The 16,165-nt window shown below is 38.9% G+C and overlaps 1 protein-coding gene across 2 annotated transcripts in view; it reads right to left on the bottom strand.

Moving 5' to 3' along the window:
• LOC122806983 (neuronal acetylcholine receptor subunit alpha-3-like) overlaps positions 1-16,165 on the bottom strand; it is a 256,292-nt gene that overhangs the window by 158,407 nt on the left and 81,720 nt on the right. For both annotated transcript variants that reach the window (XM_044077845.1, XM_044077844.1), the window contains exon 4: positions 13,281-13,390. In XM_044077845.1, the coding sequence (XP_043933780.1) occupies positions 13,281-13,390 (110 nt within the window). The remainder of the gene's footprint in view (positions 1-13,280; positions 13,391-16,165) is intronic.

Raw genomic sequence — 16,165 nt, 5'->3', positions numbered from 1 at the left:
AAATCTTTGAATGATCTGACAAGTACCTAGGCTCAGATGAATATTTTATGTCCCCTTCTATCAGGACTTCAGAGATGAGAAAGAAGTCTAATCTTGACCAGGCATTATGGCATTTAGAATAATAAGTAAAGAGGTTACTTTTGCCCAGAGAATCTCTGAATGTTATAGCATCAATTAAGCAGAAATCAGCCATATGTTCAGCAATGGCAGTCAACGCTTAAAGGTTTTGTGGGTTGAGGTTACTAGTACGGTCTAGCCCTGGATCAATAACTGCATTCCAGTCCCCTCCTACTATATAATAATGGTCAGAGAATTCGCATAATAAAGTATATATTTCCAGGATGAAATCTTGCTGCCTTGAACAAGGGCTATCTATGCTGAGGAACATGATTGGTTTTCCGTATAATGGCTTGGGGCTGTGAAAAAACACCATCTCCCGTTAACATCAGAGTTGTGATCAATGATTGATTCTTGGAATGATTTCTTGATTATAGTAGCCACTCCCTTAGAATTGGAACTATCCCCCGCTGCAATAATGGATTTTATCCATTTTCTATTTAAATTCCCTTTCCATTCATCTTTAAAAATATGTGTTTCTTGCATAAAGAATATATTAGCTTTAGATTTTAAAATTAGGTGCATCAAGAGTTTTTTCTTATTTTTATCCTGCAATCCTCTCATGTTCCATGATCTATCATCCACATCCCAAGGGATTAAATTGAACTCTAGATATTTCCAGTTTGGGATTAGTACGATTGCACTCCTTCACCAAACCATTAACAGGCTTTATACATAAATAAAATACATTTCCTAGCTCAGTAGCATCAAACTCTTCCAGCACTATTCCTGTGCCTAACCACCACCCCCTATCCTTTGGAAGTGTTTTTAAGAGATGGGTTATAAATCGAACAAGGAAAACACCTTGAGTTTATAATGTAAGGTTGCAACCCATAGTAACGCTTTTGATTGATCTTGCAAGCTCCTGTGAGCATGTACAACTAATATACACAACCAATCCATTTTCTAGATGTGTCATCCCTAACCCTGCTATGTGGTCCCGTACACTCTAGGAGTTCCTTATCTCCCAATACAATTAATTGTTTATAGCCATATAACATATACCTATAACATTTACAGTTTCGATGTCTAACCTGAGGCCAATAGAATAGCAGATTTTCTAGGTTTAATATAAGAGAAGCTTAAGGTAGCCAATTAGGTCTAACCTGAAAAATAAAAAGACCGTTATGATTTAGACCAGAATAGTGAGTTGAGGTCTATGTTATCAAGAGCTTAGGTCCATTCAGACAATTGTACCAACATATATTGAGGGGGAAATAAGGAAAACAAGATGTCTAATCAATGTCCCTGGTATCTCACCAAAGAGAAACAAGTAGTGCCACCTACAGAATGTAGGTATTTAAACCTGACAAGTGCACTAAGAGTCCTCTTCAGACATGTTAGGACGTCTCATCTGATGACTAAGATTCTGTCCCACAGATAAGCTAAACTATATCAGTTGAAACCGGAAAGGTCTCCATTTGACCCAAAAGATTCCGCAAATCGAGGAGAAAAACAGACAAGTAACAATAACAATAAAAAACAGCAATAGTCTAACACATTTATAACTTTCCCCTACATCAAGGACTTTGCTCTAGTTTAAACAGTAGTTATAGTCTCACGTATACCACACCTTCGAATTATTAAGCCAGTTCCTTTAAAAAAAAACATTTTTTCCTCAGTCCATCCCATGCCTCCTTAGCTGCAATCAAAACATATCAAGAACTGAAGTATTCAATATCGCTGATACTCCTTTAAGAAATAGGGGTTGTGAAACTCTGAGAAAATGGGATAACAAAGTCTGACTTCCAAGCTCATTGAGTTTCTGCAGACAGAGCAACTTGTTCACTAGGGTTTAATAAAGATTCTACGCTGACCATGTGCTTTTATGGGTGAGGCCTTCAATGCCTTCAGAAGCATGGGGATTGCAGGTCAAGCTCAAAGTTTTTGAGAATACCTTCTGAGATACCAAATAGTAAAGAAGGGCTTCTACATACGAGGTGGGGTTCAATCGTCATATATGTCATGAACCACAAGACTAGACTTCTCAGTTATAATCTTTCCTTACTGTCTTGTATCCTCTCTAAAGAATAGTCTATGTGCTGACAGCATGAAAGCCCTCAATAAACATATATCAAAGCTGTCTGGGCCATATTCGCATGCAGCTAATATCCATTTTAAGCTTTCTAAGCTAGCATTGACCCAGTATCGTCTTAGATATTTAAACTCAGATGTAAGAAGAAACTCTCGCTAGAAAAGCTAGGAGAAATAACAACTGATCGCTAGAATATAATAGTGTCACCAGACAAAAACCCTTCAGATTACCTTCCGGAACATAAATTGTTCAGCTGGTGGAGATAATTACAGAGACCCACCAATACCAAACTTAGCTTCAGCCCTCTCGCGTACTTGCTACTTAGTTAAGAGCTTAAATTGAGTAGTTAAATAAAGCAGCCACATATTTCGGATCTTAAATAACTGCATAAATTGACATTTTGAATGAAATTCTAATGTCAGTACCTTAATGTCCATGTTGAGGGTTTATTGGTTATTCATTCATGTGAAATACGCTATCGTTGCTAGTTCTAGACCATAAGGAGGAAGCTTTAAAGGTGAGGCAGGAAGCTGTAACATATAAAGCTACCTACACCCCAACAGAGTCGAAAACCATTGGTCCTAGGCATACTTCCTCTAAATTAATATGCTCTCCGGTTATTTAAGATAACTATACTCGTATGGAGTCTATTAATGCTTTTTTCAGAGAGATATTTCATAAAAACATCACATCAGCGACTGAAGGAATAAGAAAAGGATAAAGGAAGAAAACACTTGCATAATGCCAGATTGCAGGATTCTCATGGTGCTGGTGAATTTCCAAAGCATTTAATAAAAGCTTTTTTTGCTTCCTTAGGTGAGTCTAATGAGTATTTGACATTTTTATTAAAAAAATATTAAAGTGTTGGGGTATTGCATTTGGAACTTTATCCCTCATTTTATAAGCTCGGCAAAGTATGGTGCGAGGTTTTGGCACCTTTCTTTGATCATCAGAGGGAGGTCTTGCAATAAGGATATCTTGTGGCCTCTCCATGTTACTTGTTTTTTTTTTTTGTTTTTTTTTTGCTGCAGCCAGGACCTTTTAGACATCCTGAAAATTGAGCAGCTTGACATAGACCTGTCTTGGGGATTCCGGATTTTGTTTTATATGAAGAGCTCTATGGGCCCTCTCAATTATAATGCTGCTGGCATTCTCCCCAACCTGGAGTATATATTTGAATACTTGTTTGGCTATTTTCATTAGCTGGCTGTGCTCATAGGTTTCCGGTAAACCCTTTGTAAGAATATTATTGCTCTGACTTCTAGCTTCTAAATCTGTAAGCTTCTGTTGGATATCAGCAATGAGTGTATTTTTGGCACTTAACTCCTTCAAAAGCTCAAGCTGGTGTTCATTAGCTTTTGTTTTATCTTCAATAAGGTCCATGCGCTCAGCAATGTGATTAATTTTATTTTCAAAGGTAGACAGTTGCTCGGAGAACTCTTGCATTGCTGTTTAAGCAGGAGAAGATCTTCTTTGAGTTCATCGATGTGGATGTTTGGTTCAGTTTTCTGTTTTACATTAGATTTAGTTGTTTCTTGCTGCTGTCTAGTTATTTTTTGTCTTTTGGTTACAGTCTTTTTTGGGAGAAGCTATCACTGAAAGTTTCGTCTTAGTATTCTGTGTTTCCATACTCTCCATTTATTTAGACATTTCTTGAGACTTTTTGAGTAGGCTTCGGGTAATGGGATCTGGCTCCAGAAAATATTATTAGTGGCTGCAGGCCCTGGACTTACACGTGGTGTAAGATGACTTGGATATGGAGAGGCAATCTTTTTTATGTTTTTTGAAGAGATAAGTAGATAAGGCTCTTTTTTCAAATTATCGATGAATGTAGATGGCAGTAAAGCGTAGATGCTGACAAAGTTATCATCTCATAACAGCATCTGTTAGGCTTAATAAACGATTTAGCTTATTCTGGCTAGGAGCTCTGAGGAGAGGGTGTTTCCAGGGCGACCACCATCTTGGAATCCCACAGAGCACAATTTCTAAATCCTAACACTACTGTGCTCATAACAGCAGGAATTACTACTTCATAACAGCTGACTGTAAAACAGCTCCTTGACGATTATACAGAAGTTTCTATTCTGTTCTTGCTCATAGTACTAAATACATTTTTAATTATTGTCAAGAGTCCTGTGCTATTAGGATAGTTTCTGTTTGACAGCATTTTTTTCTGTATCTTTATTTTATGCAAGACAAATGATTCTCGAAACCAAGACTTGTTCATAGGTTCATAGGTTGGTACTAGGCTATCGGCCCTAGGACCTATACAAGCCTAGCCATAACAATTTCCTAGCTATTTCTTCCGACAATAATTAGTTCCTTGTAATATATACAATATTTAGACATACTCCATAGTGCATTACAATCAACTTCTGTATAAACTAATGTAAATAGGAATTACGTTTGAGCATAAAGTTAAGTACATTTCTTTTTTCTGTACTGGTTTGTGCCTGCTTCGTGGTTAAAAATGTTCTTGTAACCACCCACTGCCTTGTTACCAAATGTGTAAGTAAATACAGTGAGTAAACATTTTTTATCTTTGACCTTGGCCATGAAAACAATTGGCATTAACTATAGAATTTACCTTGGCTATTAAAGATACAGGGTTACAAAACTGGAATCTTAGCCTTGTCATTGTTATGTTCACATGTATTCATTGTGGGTTTTATACGTGTATTAATGAACACTGAATCATTGTGTTAGAAATTAATGCTCTCAAACTCCACGGTGACAATCAGCATTTATGTAACTGCACCACATGCTGGTATATGAGCTAATTAAATATTACTATATACATGTGTATATGAGAAACTATATACTTTCACAACTGCAAACGTACAATGTTCTCCACCTTGTGCTTCTGCAATAGAACTGGTTACTCAGGGTCTCTACTGAAAAATGTCTGAATACCTAGCTGACCCACCTGCTTAAAAAATTTAAATAAATGAAATATGTGAACAAAAAAAGTGAAAATGAAAGAAGGGTGAGGTTAAGGTACAAGTAGGAACAATGCATAAATCTTAGTTTGGCTGTCATTACCTTTGAAATGTTTGTTTTCTAGTATCTTGAGTTTTAATTATTTTACTTTGAGTATAGAAGGCCTCATATCTGTTCTTTTGATAATAACATTTTTCTGATGAAACATTTTGTCTCAGTGTCTGGCTTTGTGATGTAAAGGAGTAAAGTCCTGACTACAACCCTGATGACCCGCGGTTGAATAGGGACCCAGGCACATGAAGAGCCAGACAGGGAAGAAAAGGAATGAGAAGCTTATTCTGGCCTGACCATCACAGGATGAGGCAGATGGTGGTCCTGAACAAGGGGACGTTTACATGATACCTGTGGCTGCATGACCAGGAGACTTGTGCTTGGCAATGCCAGTCTGGTGACAGTAGCCTTCACAGTATGTGTGACATGGTGGTATAGGCTACCTCTAGAGTGATCCAGGTGTACACATGAGCCAGTGGTGGTAGGATTAGGGTCATATGCATAAACCCTCTTTACTAGGATCATAACAAGGGCAAGGACACTGCTATGGCTATTTGTATGAAAGCCACCTGGTTCTGCGTACTCCTTCACTTGGAAATGCCCAGGGTGGAGAAACAAGCAGGCTGGAGTGATGAGGAGAGGCTGGATGATCAGCACGTGAGGCAGGAAATCATACATGCAACAACATTTTATAACATATCCATATGTGAACAGTTTATGAGTAACACAACACAGATGGAACTGCCATTTAAGCACATAGAAAAGTACATGCACCTGAGATAAAGCTGACAGGTTTTGTCAGTGGAAAATAATGCTGTTTGAAAAGGAAAGTGAAGTTTGCTTTTCCTGGTGAAATGTGTCAAGGATGTCTTAAATGTTTGAAAAAAAATGTGTGAAACTATATTTTTGTGGCTGCATGATCCTGCCCAGTGGCTCTCCTTCCTGTTCCCAAATGGCCCATTTGTTCCTGTAAGGGGGTGACAGACTTGCCTACTCATTCTTCAAGCAGGACAAAAGACCTATACCCCATTTCTTCCCTGTTTGAAATAAGAGCTTTGTCACCCATTCATTCCTCAGAAGTGTAAGTTAAGAGACAGAGAGCAGGCCCTCTGCCAAGTCATGTGAACCCCTTCCTATAGCCAGCCTGATGCCCAGTCCAACACACATCTTTCCACACCCTGCATCAATGGGTCATCTAGTAACTTCCATGCCACCAGATATACCCCTACACTCCTGTGCAGGTGGTCTGGCTGCAGGCCTGTACAACTCCCCACCATCCAGCCACCAATCATTATGGAAAATAAAGTCAATTATAGTGGAACAACAGCCTCTCTTTTTCGAAATGACAAAACTCATTTATATTTCTGTTTCACTGAATATGTTTATTTAAATCTAGTTATTACAGAAATTATATAGTTTCTATATACGTTTTGCTTAAACTATAATTTTCCTATTTGCCACTATGTTTGTATACACTGCATAATTTGGCTCTGCTATAAGATTTTTTATACAAATTGTCCAACTTGTCTTTGTAATATTTTGTCTGTTTTGTATGAGGAGCTTTTCTCCCTGGGCAGCCACTGAAAATGGGCTCACACCAGTTGGACTTTCCCAGTAAACAAATGTAAAACAAAAATAAATAAATAAAATACAGAAGTAGTTAATTTTCCTGCTACAACTAGCATTTTTCTCAGACTGGATTTGTAATATTTTACAACATCATGGGTCTTAGCCAGTTATCATCATCACCTCTGCAACCATCCCTAATGCTATGTGCTATGTCTGGGATATCGACTCTTCACCTATAATGCACACATAACAGTCTTTTGGCATACCTGTCAATAAGCTGTTCAAACATTCTGCCTTTTGGGGTTGTATTCTCTGCCTTTTCTTCACATACATGCCAATCATGGTTATCCCAAAGGTGGACAAAATCTGATTCCTTGAGGATCAAGGTACTGAGGATCAGATGACCAAATGTTTTCCTCCTTAAAAAATCACTGACAGGGAGATTTTAAAATGTGCAGTGGCAGTAATGCCCTTTTATGAGAGAGTTACCCTTTCTTCAAGTTGGTATACCTATGGAGTTGGTATATATATATATATACAAACAAAGAGTTAAAAGGTCACACTGAAAAAACTATGAGAAAAAAACTAAATGAAATCTCCAGACAAGCTAGAACTTTCAAAGAGTGACCTCACAAACCTCCTATTACAGAGGCCCATGGGATATATGCAAATGACCCTTATGAACATCAAGTGTTTCAGCAATATGGCGATTCTGAATGCCCATGACTTTTACATTTGAAGTCTTTTTAATGGACAATTTCAGGCCAATAAAGCCAAACCCCACTAGCTATGGATATGCATATTTCGGCCTTGTTATGACCTCTTCAGCACAGCATAAGCAGAGTGTTTGACTAAGCTTAAGAAACACTGGGTTGTTATACCCAGCTGATGTCCATTTTCATTAGGGTGTTTGCAAAATATCCCAAATAACAAATTAAAACAAATACAAACAAAGAGTTAAAAGGTCACACTGAAAAACTATGAGAAAAAAAACTAAATGAAATCTCCAGACAAGCTAGAACTTTCAAAGAGTGACCTCACAAACCTCCTATTACAGAGGCCCATGGGATATATGCAAATGACCCTTATGAACATCAAGTGTTTCAGCAATATGGCGATTCTGAATGCCCATGATTTTTACATTTGAAGTCTTTTTAATGGACAATTTCAGGCCAATAAAGCCAAACCCCACTAGCTATGGATATGCATATTTCGGCCTTGTTATGACCTCTTCAGCACAGCATAAGCAGAGTGTTTGACTAAGCTTAAGAAACACTGGGTTGTTATACCCAGCTGATGTCCATTTTCATTAGGGTGTTTGCAAAATATCCCAAATAACAAATTAAAACAAATACAAACAAAGAGTTAAAAGGTCACACTGAAAAAACTATGAGAAAAAAAACTAAATGAAATCTCCAGACAAGCTAGAACTTTCAAAGAGTGACCTCACAAACCTCCTATTACAGAGGCCCATGGGATATATGCAAATGACCCTTATAAACATCAAGTGTTTCAGCAATATGGCGATTCTGAATGCCCATGACTTTTACATTTGAAGTCTTTTTAATGGACAATTTCAGGCCAATAAAGCCAAACCCCACTAGCTATGGATATGCATATTTCAGCCTTGTTATGACCTCTTCAGCACAGCATAAGCAGAGTGTTTAACTAAGCTTAAGAAACACTGGGTTGTTATACCCAGCTGATGTCCATTTTCATTAGGGTGTTTGCAAAATATCCCAAATAACAAATTAAAACAAATACAAACAAAGAGTTAAAAGGTCACACTGAAAAAACTATGAGAAAAAAACTAAATGAAATCTCCAGACAAGCTAGAACTTTCAAAGAGTGACCTCACAAACCTCCTATTACAGAGGCCCATGGGATATATGCAAATGACCCTTATAAACATCAAGTGTTTCAGCAATATGGCGATTCTGAATGCCCATGACTTTTACATTTGAAGTCTTTTTAATGGACAATTTCAGGCCAATAAAGCCAAACCCCACTAGCTATGGATATGCATATTTCAACCTTGTTATGACCTCTTCAGCACAGCATAAACAGAGTGTTTAACGAAGCTTAAGAAACACTGGGTTGTTATACCCAGCTGATGTCCATTTTCATTAGGGTGTTTGCAAAATATCCCAAATAACAAATTAAAACAAATACAAACAAAGAGTTAAAAGGTCACACTGAAAAAACTATGAGAAAAAAAACTAAATGAAATCTCCAGACAAGCTAGAACTTTCAAAGAGTGACCTCACAAACCTCCTATTACAGAGGCCCATGGGATATATGCAAATGACCCTTATGAACATCAAGTGTTTCAGCAATATGGCGATTCTGAATGCCCATGACTTTTACATATATACAACACCAAAGGGTGGAGTGAGGCTTGCCCCCCTGCAAAAGCACCTCTAGTTTTTCAGTGTTTTGTGCTGCAGGCATTAAGTTGCAAAGATTCTGATCACCAGGTGGTTTACATTTCTTGACCTGTTGATGAAGCCTTTGTCATGCCTAATCTTGCCCATTTACTCTTTGTGGAAATTCATGACCTGTATGACATCACCAAGTTTCATAATATGCAGCAAATGGTACACTTCTGTCCTGGATTGGGATTTTCTTATGCATGCACTTTACTTACAGTTTGATAAAATTTGTGTTCATATCTAGACCATTTAAAAATGGTAGTGTGTTGTATTTCATGGCATTTTTATATCTATGATGATTGTCTGGTGACTTTCTCAAAAGCTATAATCTTCTGTCTTATATGGTGTGTAATGTTTCCTCATATTTTATGATAGTGTTGGTCTCTGGTGGGCATGTTTTTGTAGATATTCTTCGCTGATTAATTTTCTTAGTTAGAAACCATATTTTCTTTCCTTACTAGATTTTGGAATTTTACACTTTATTCCTTGTTTTGCCCACGTATGGCCATTTACTTTTTTTTGCTTTCCTTTTCATACAGAGTGCACTATATTTCTACTCTTCTATCTTGCAACTAGGAAGTTCTTAGGAGCATCAACTGACTGCATATTTTGCAAACATATACTCTGGCTGTTACATATTTTAGATGCATAGACTATTTATGTATTTAAAAAGTAAACTTTAGAAAGACAAACATAACTGTGCTAGAGTTTGTCATTTTGCTTTTACGTGAAAAAAAAGAATAAAAGGGAATACCTTCCTAGTGCAATAGTGACCAAATACATACATTTGGAAGTATGCATGCTAGACTGAGAGTTGAAGAGTTAGTGTAGCACATTTCAGAGTTGGATTAGTTAAAAATCCACCAGTAAAAGTGTAATATTACAATATGCATTGTAGAAATGGGCAACATGTACCAGGATTACCAGAGGATCATAGGATCATAGGAAGTTACTAGGCTAATGGCCTTAGGGCCCTTACAAGTCAAGTTCAACCCATGTTCCCAAGTGTGGCTGGTTCAAGCAGACACTAAAATCAGCATATATTGCCCCTGTCCAAGAGAGACACAGGTGGAACCCCTGGGGTGAATTTCTGGTTGCACATCTAATTGTCCAAATTGCACTTAAATAGGGCCAATGAGGGGCTTTGTTTAACATGAATAGGAAGCTTGTTCCAAAAGTGGGGCAAGCTCTGTGGAGACAAATCTGTCTCTCCAGCAAGTTTTGTTGATGTCACATACCAGGTTTACAGGTTCATAGGTTCATAGGTGTGTACTAGGCTAATGGCCCTGGAGCCTTTACAAGCCTAGCCCATAGGATTGCCCTGGCATTGTGCCACCCGACCTTAGTTCTCAGTGCCTCTGTCAAGAAGAGCTACTGGAGTGATCCCTGGGGTGAATTTTCTATTTCCCATCCACTCAAGATTTCTCTTGAAGAGGGCCAGTGAGGTGCTCTGTTTGACATGTATGGGAAGTCTATAGTCTCTGGGTTATGAACCTGTCTCTCCAGCATGTTCTGTTGATTGTGGTAATGAGGTAGAGGTCTCTGGAGCATGAGGTGTGGAGGGATTCGGATTTCTTTAGATGTAGCATTTCTAACAGAGCTGGGTCAGACATGGCTTTGTAAGTCAAGCAGAGATTGCCTCTAAGTAGGTGATATGAGACAGAGAACAGCTGGAGTTTTTTGAGTCTGTCCATATAGGACAAGTGTTTAAGGCCTAGGATCCTCTTTGTGAGGTACTTTTGTGGCCTCTCCAGTTGCTGCAGGTGTCTAGTGAGGTACATGCCAAATGGAGCATTGTACTCAATGACTGGCCTAAGGAGGGAAGAATAGAGGGAGACACTGACCTCTTTCTTCCTGGATGCAAGACCCTTAGTAATGAGATATGCCACATAGAAGGACTTTCTGACCACAGTGGCAATGTGGTGGTCAAAAGTGAGGTTGCTGTCAACCTGTGTTCCCAGATCTCTTGTAATGCCTTCTGTATTCAGTGGACTACCATCGATGTGGTAGTTTATGGGGACCTGTTTTTTTCCAAAGGGGATGACGACAAATGTTTTGGCATTGAGCTTAAAGCCATGGTACTGACACCAGTCATTGGTCTCAGTGAGGCCTTTCTGTAGGATGTCAACATCACTTGAGTTGTTAATAATAGCTCCCAACTTGCAATCATCTGCAAACTTTGTCAGTCAGAGTCCCTTCGTGTTGGCCTGGACTTCAGAGAAGTAGATACCAAACAGGAGAGGACCCAGGACTGAACCCTGTGGGATTCCACTCATGACTGGTCAGCAGTCTGACTTGGAGTCAGCAAGTTTCACACTGTGGGTTCTATCTGTGAGCCACTTTGCAACCCACCTAGTGATATATGGGGTTGATGCCTAGCTTAGTGAGTTTTTCTATGATTCCTGAGTGGGGAATGGTATCAAAGGCCTTGGCCAGATCAATCACAGCTCTGATGACTGACTCAAAGAAGTCGACCAGGTTGCTCAGGCATACTCTACCCTTCACAGAACCAAACTGTGTGGGATCCAGAGTTTGGAGATTCCTGATATCCTTGTTTATTATCCGTGATGATGCATTCCATAGCTTTGCATAACAGACTCATCAGGCTAATGGGGCGATAGTTCCCAGGGTCTGTAATTGCTCCTCCTTTGTGGAGAGGGATGACTGTAGCAGTGAGCCATTTGGTAGGGACAAAGCCTGAGGTGAGGCTGTGATTGAACAGGGCACACAGCTGAGGTGCCAGTTCATTCTATAGTTTATTAGAACACAGCCAGGGATATTGTCAGGTCCCATAGAAGCTGTATTCTTGGCCTTGGACAGTGATGTTTTAACCTGTGCAGCAGTAATACTGGGTGCCTGGCAATCTACTGGTATTGTGATTGGTCTTTTGGGGGGGTAAAGTTGGCACTGAATCTGCTGGCAAGTATATTGGCAATATCTGTTGGCTCAGTATAGGAGGTACCATTGTGCAGTAGCTCAGAGCAAATCTGGGTATAGCCGTGGAGATTCTTTACATAACTGTTAAAGGCCTTGTGGTTGTCTTTACTATCTGCTGCAATCCTGTTTTCATAGCTAGCTTTAGAGGATTTCATGAGGGATCTCAACTTTTTATTGAGGCTGATAAGGGAGTTTTTCCAGTCTTGGGACTTCACCTTATTCCACATCAGTTTCCTCCTTCTGTTGTAGAGTTTGTTTATGGCAGGGGACCTCCGGATTAGCTTGCTTTTTTTGGATGAGAGCATCTTGGTTCTATTGGGTATGGAGAGATCCATGCATTTGTGTACGTGTTCGTACAGTGCATTGGTGTATGATTAAGTTAAGTAAGGCTAAGGTCCTTTGAGTGAATGACCTGTATGCCATTTCACTTGTGAATGTGCAGCATTTCCATTAAAGCTGGGTCAGAGATTGCTCTACATGCAAGGCACAGGTCACCTCTAAGCAGTCTGTATAACACAGAGGAAAGTAACAATGATTTCAGTCTGTCTGCATAAGACAGATCTTGAAGACCCTGAATTTTCTTTGTAAGGAACCTTTGTGGTCTCTCCAATTGCTGCAAATGTTTGGAAAGGAAGATACCAAAAGAAGCATTGTACTCTATTATTGGTCTGATGAGGGAAGTGTACATGGGGGCTATAACCTCTTTTTTTCTGGAGGCAATGCCCTTACTTATGAGATGAACAATATAAAATGCCCTTCTTACCACAGTGTAGACATGATGGTTGAAGTTAAGGTTGCTATCAAGTCTAAGTTTGTTACTCCACACTTAGCAGTACCTCCCACAAAAGTTATGCAGTTCTGCTCCTGTAAGGTCACTGCCAGAACAACAGCAGAGGAAAGAAAAAGAAGGCACCTCGAAACTAAAGAAATACACCATATGTAAATACGAAAATGTGTGTTTCTAAACTGTCATCTCTACGAAAGAAATTGTTTCAGTATGTTTATATTAATGTTGCTGCTTTAATATGTAACTATCCTTATATACCCACTTATAGTACATGTGTGTTTAACATCTATGTCATGTTGGTCATCTCACAGGCTTATGCTGAAAATGTGCTCTGCCTGGTCAGAGGTTCACAGTTAACACAAAATAATGACAGCAGTGATAATAATAAATGCAGTTTCACATTTTCTCTTACTTGTTGTATAATACTATGTCAGGCTTCCATATACTTGCTGATGGGACTCGGACAGACTCAATCCCTCCATAATTATTAGGGTTCCACATGAGCCTATAATCATTCCAGATCTGCAAACAAAAAATGCACAATACAACTCATTGGACAACATATGAAACTAGAAGTTTTACTCTGTTACTATATAGTAAACTTAGTAAGATGAAGACCAGTCACTTGTCCCTAGCCTGTTCACTTTTCATTTACGTAATTTGAACAGTCATAATTTGCAGCATTAGTGTGACAGTGCCATTCAAACATTATAATAAAATGAGAGTAAGATTGGAAAAATATGAAGTTGTTCTAAACAGTCATGACAGAAATTTGATTCTTTGACAAGTTTTAGATTACAGTGTATATGGATCATTTCCATTCTTAGAGTAGGAATTGTTAACATGATATGCACTCTGCAAAGCTAGCATGCAGAAATAAGGCCTAAAGATGTCTGAATGTCATTTACAGTACAAGAGGGCTGCAGAACTATCAACATGTATGGACAGAGCCAGTGCTATGTGAGCTATATGCAAGCAGGCACCTAAAGCATGCTTAATGTCATGTATGCAATTTAGTGACAAGCAGAACACGCACCAAGAGCCATCAGCAAGATCTGCACAGTGATGAAACCATGAGCTACTAAACAGATAGAAGCTAGTGCCCAGCCATCGCTAATACAGACTGAACAGTGATACAACAATAGTAGCTGCACATGCACATTCAACCCCCCAAGATACTCTAAGCACACCGAAACATAAATGTAGTGCACCAGAAAGTAAGCATAACACTGAAACCTCTGAAAAGTGTGTATCCAGCTGCAGTATGTGACCTAGTATGTGCATATACAGTAAAAATGTGTATCGAGCTGCAGTATGTAACCTAGTATGTGCACAGACAGTAAAAATGTGTGTCGAGCTGCAGTATGTGACCTAGTATGTGCATACACAGTACCCGCAGTATCTAGTGACACAAGTGATACACCAACAGCTGCTACTACTATTCCAGGGTATAACACAGAGTTGTACAACATGGGAGCCATACTCCATATGCTCCACATATCATAAAGTTTAGAACTATGATAATCTGTTACACTGCTTAACAGTGATATCACTCCATGTGTAAAAGAGCCTAATGAGGCACAGATGCTGGCTAGGACTCTGGATTGAGTAATGAAGCAACTAAAATGCAGATCTTTAATGAAATCTGTAAAGCAATGTACTCTGCACACGGTGCATGTCTGTGTGTGTGTGTGTGTGTGTGTGTGTGTGTGTGTGTGTGTGTGTGTGTGTGTGTGTGTGTGTGTGTGTCTGTGAGCATGTAGACCATGCATGTACTGTTACTGTATGCCCCATCAGCTCCTAGTTGCACGTGTTATACCAGATCCTTTCCACATAAGTTCATATGGTAATACTAGGTGGTTGATCCTGAGGACCATTAGTAGCCTAGACATAATATCCCAGAGCACAGGTACCCATTGACATGACTATTTTATACAAAGTTTCAATCCCTTTCAATGAGTCTTTGAGGGGCCATACCCGGGATGTATTTACAATTGCCCATCTGTTTGTCCAGGTTACATTTAAAGAGAGGTTCAGGGAGCTACTTTGATTTATAGTCAAAGGAAGCCTATTCCACAATAGAGGCATTCTCTGGGATATCCTGCCAGTAGGTCCTATTTATGTTTTGGTGGAAGTTAAGATCTCATGAGTGGCTATTTAGGATGTTATTACTTTTAGGGACATGTTGTGGAAGTCTTGTAGGCTATACTGAGGTCACTTCTCAAGAATCTATAGGAAACAGAGAAAGGGAGAGACAGAGCACTTTAAGGCAGTCTGGGTATCTCAGTGAATACATGGCCTTGATTATCTTAGTGAGGATATGCTGCAGTCTCTCAAGCTGGGATATATGCTTAAACAAGTATATACCAAAGGGACCATTATACTTTATTATGAGTCTCATGAGGGGGGAGGAGTAGAGAGAGAGCTGATAACCTCTTTAGATCTGGTGATTAGTCCCGCTACATAAAAGGATTTTTAATCAGCAGTGCTACATAGCGATCAAAGGATAGCTTATTTTCAAAGAAAGTGCCCAGGCCATTAATGAATAAGTCAGCTTTCAAAGGGGAGTCACCTATATGGTAGATGCATGTGTCCAGTTTTGCCTAAAAATACAATGCTGTATTTATTGAAATTTAGTTTTAGGCCATGGTCCAGGCATTTTAGTCTTTACTGAAGAATTTGGATGTCAGATGGGGAGGTAATGACCAGCTCCGAGTTTGCAGTCTCTGCAATTTTCTGATTGTAAGGGGAGCCTGAGCAAGAATGTTGTTGTTCACAAAGTGCCAGTTTTCTCTCTGGTTTAATTTGCATAATGTATATATAGTGAGAGAGAATTTTATGATTACACTGAGAATGCTCTGAATATATATATATATATATATATATATATATATATATATATATATATTGTGTGGAGTTTGCATGTTCTCCCTGTGTTCGCGTGGGTTTCCTCCGGGTACTCTGGTTTCCTCCCACATTCCAAAGACATGCATCTGGAGCATTTCTCCCCGGGCCTCTGCTGAAAACAGGCTCTGTGGAACCTAGTCGGACTTTCCCAGTCAACAAATCATAAATAAATAAATAAATAAAATAAATAATAAATAAATAAATATATAAACATATAAACACATAAACACGTCTATTTATATCTACCTACACATATACACACACACACACACACACGTGTATGTGTGTATATATATATATATATAGATAGATATTTCTAATCATAACTCTTAACTCTAATGCTAACACTTGCACAGATACACTACCTGCTATAACAGAACCTTCCACATT

This window comes from Protopterus annectens, chromosome 7.part0 (assembly GCF_019279795.1).
Source record: "Protopterus annectens isolate FY-2018-M chromosome 7.part0, PAN1.0, whole genome shotgun sequence".
NCBI lineage: Eukaryota > Metazoa > Chordata > Ceratodontiformes > Protopteridae > Protopterus > Protopterus annectens.
This window is presented reverse-complemented; position numbering and strand designations above follow the sequence as displayed.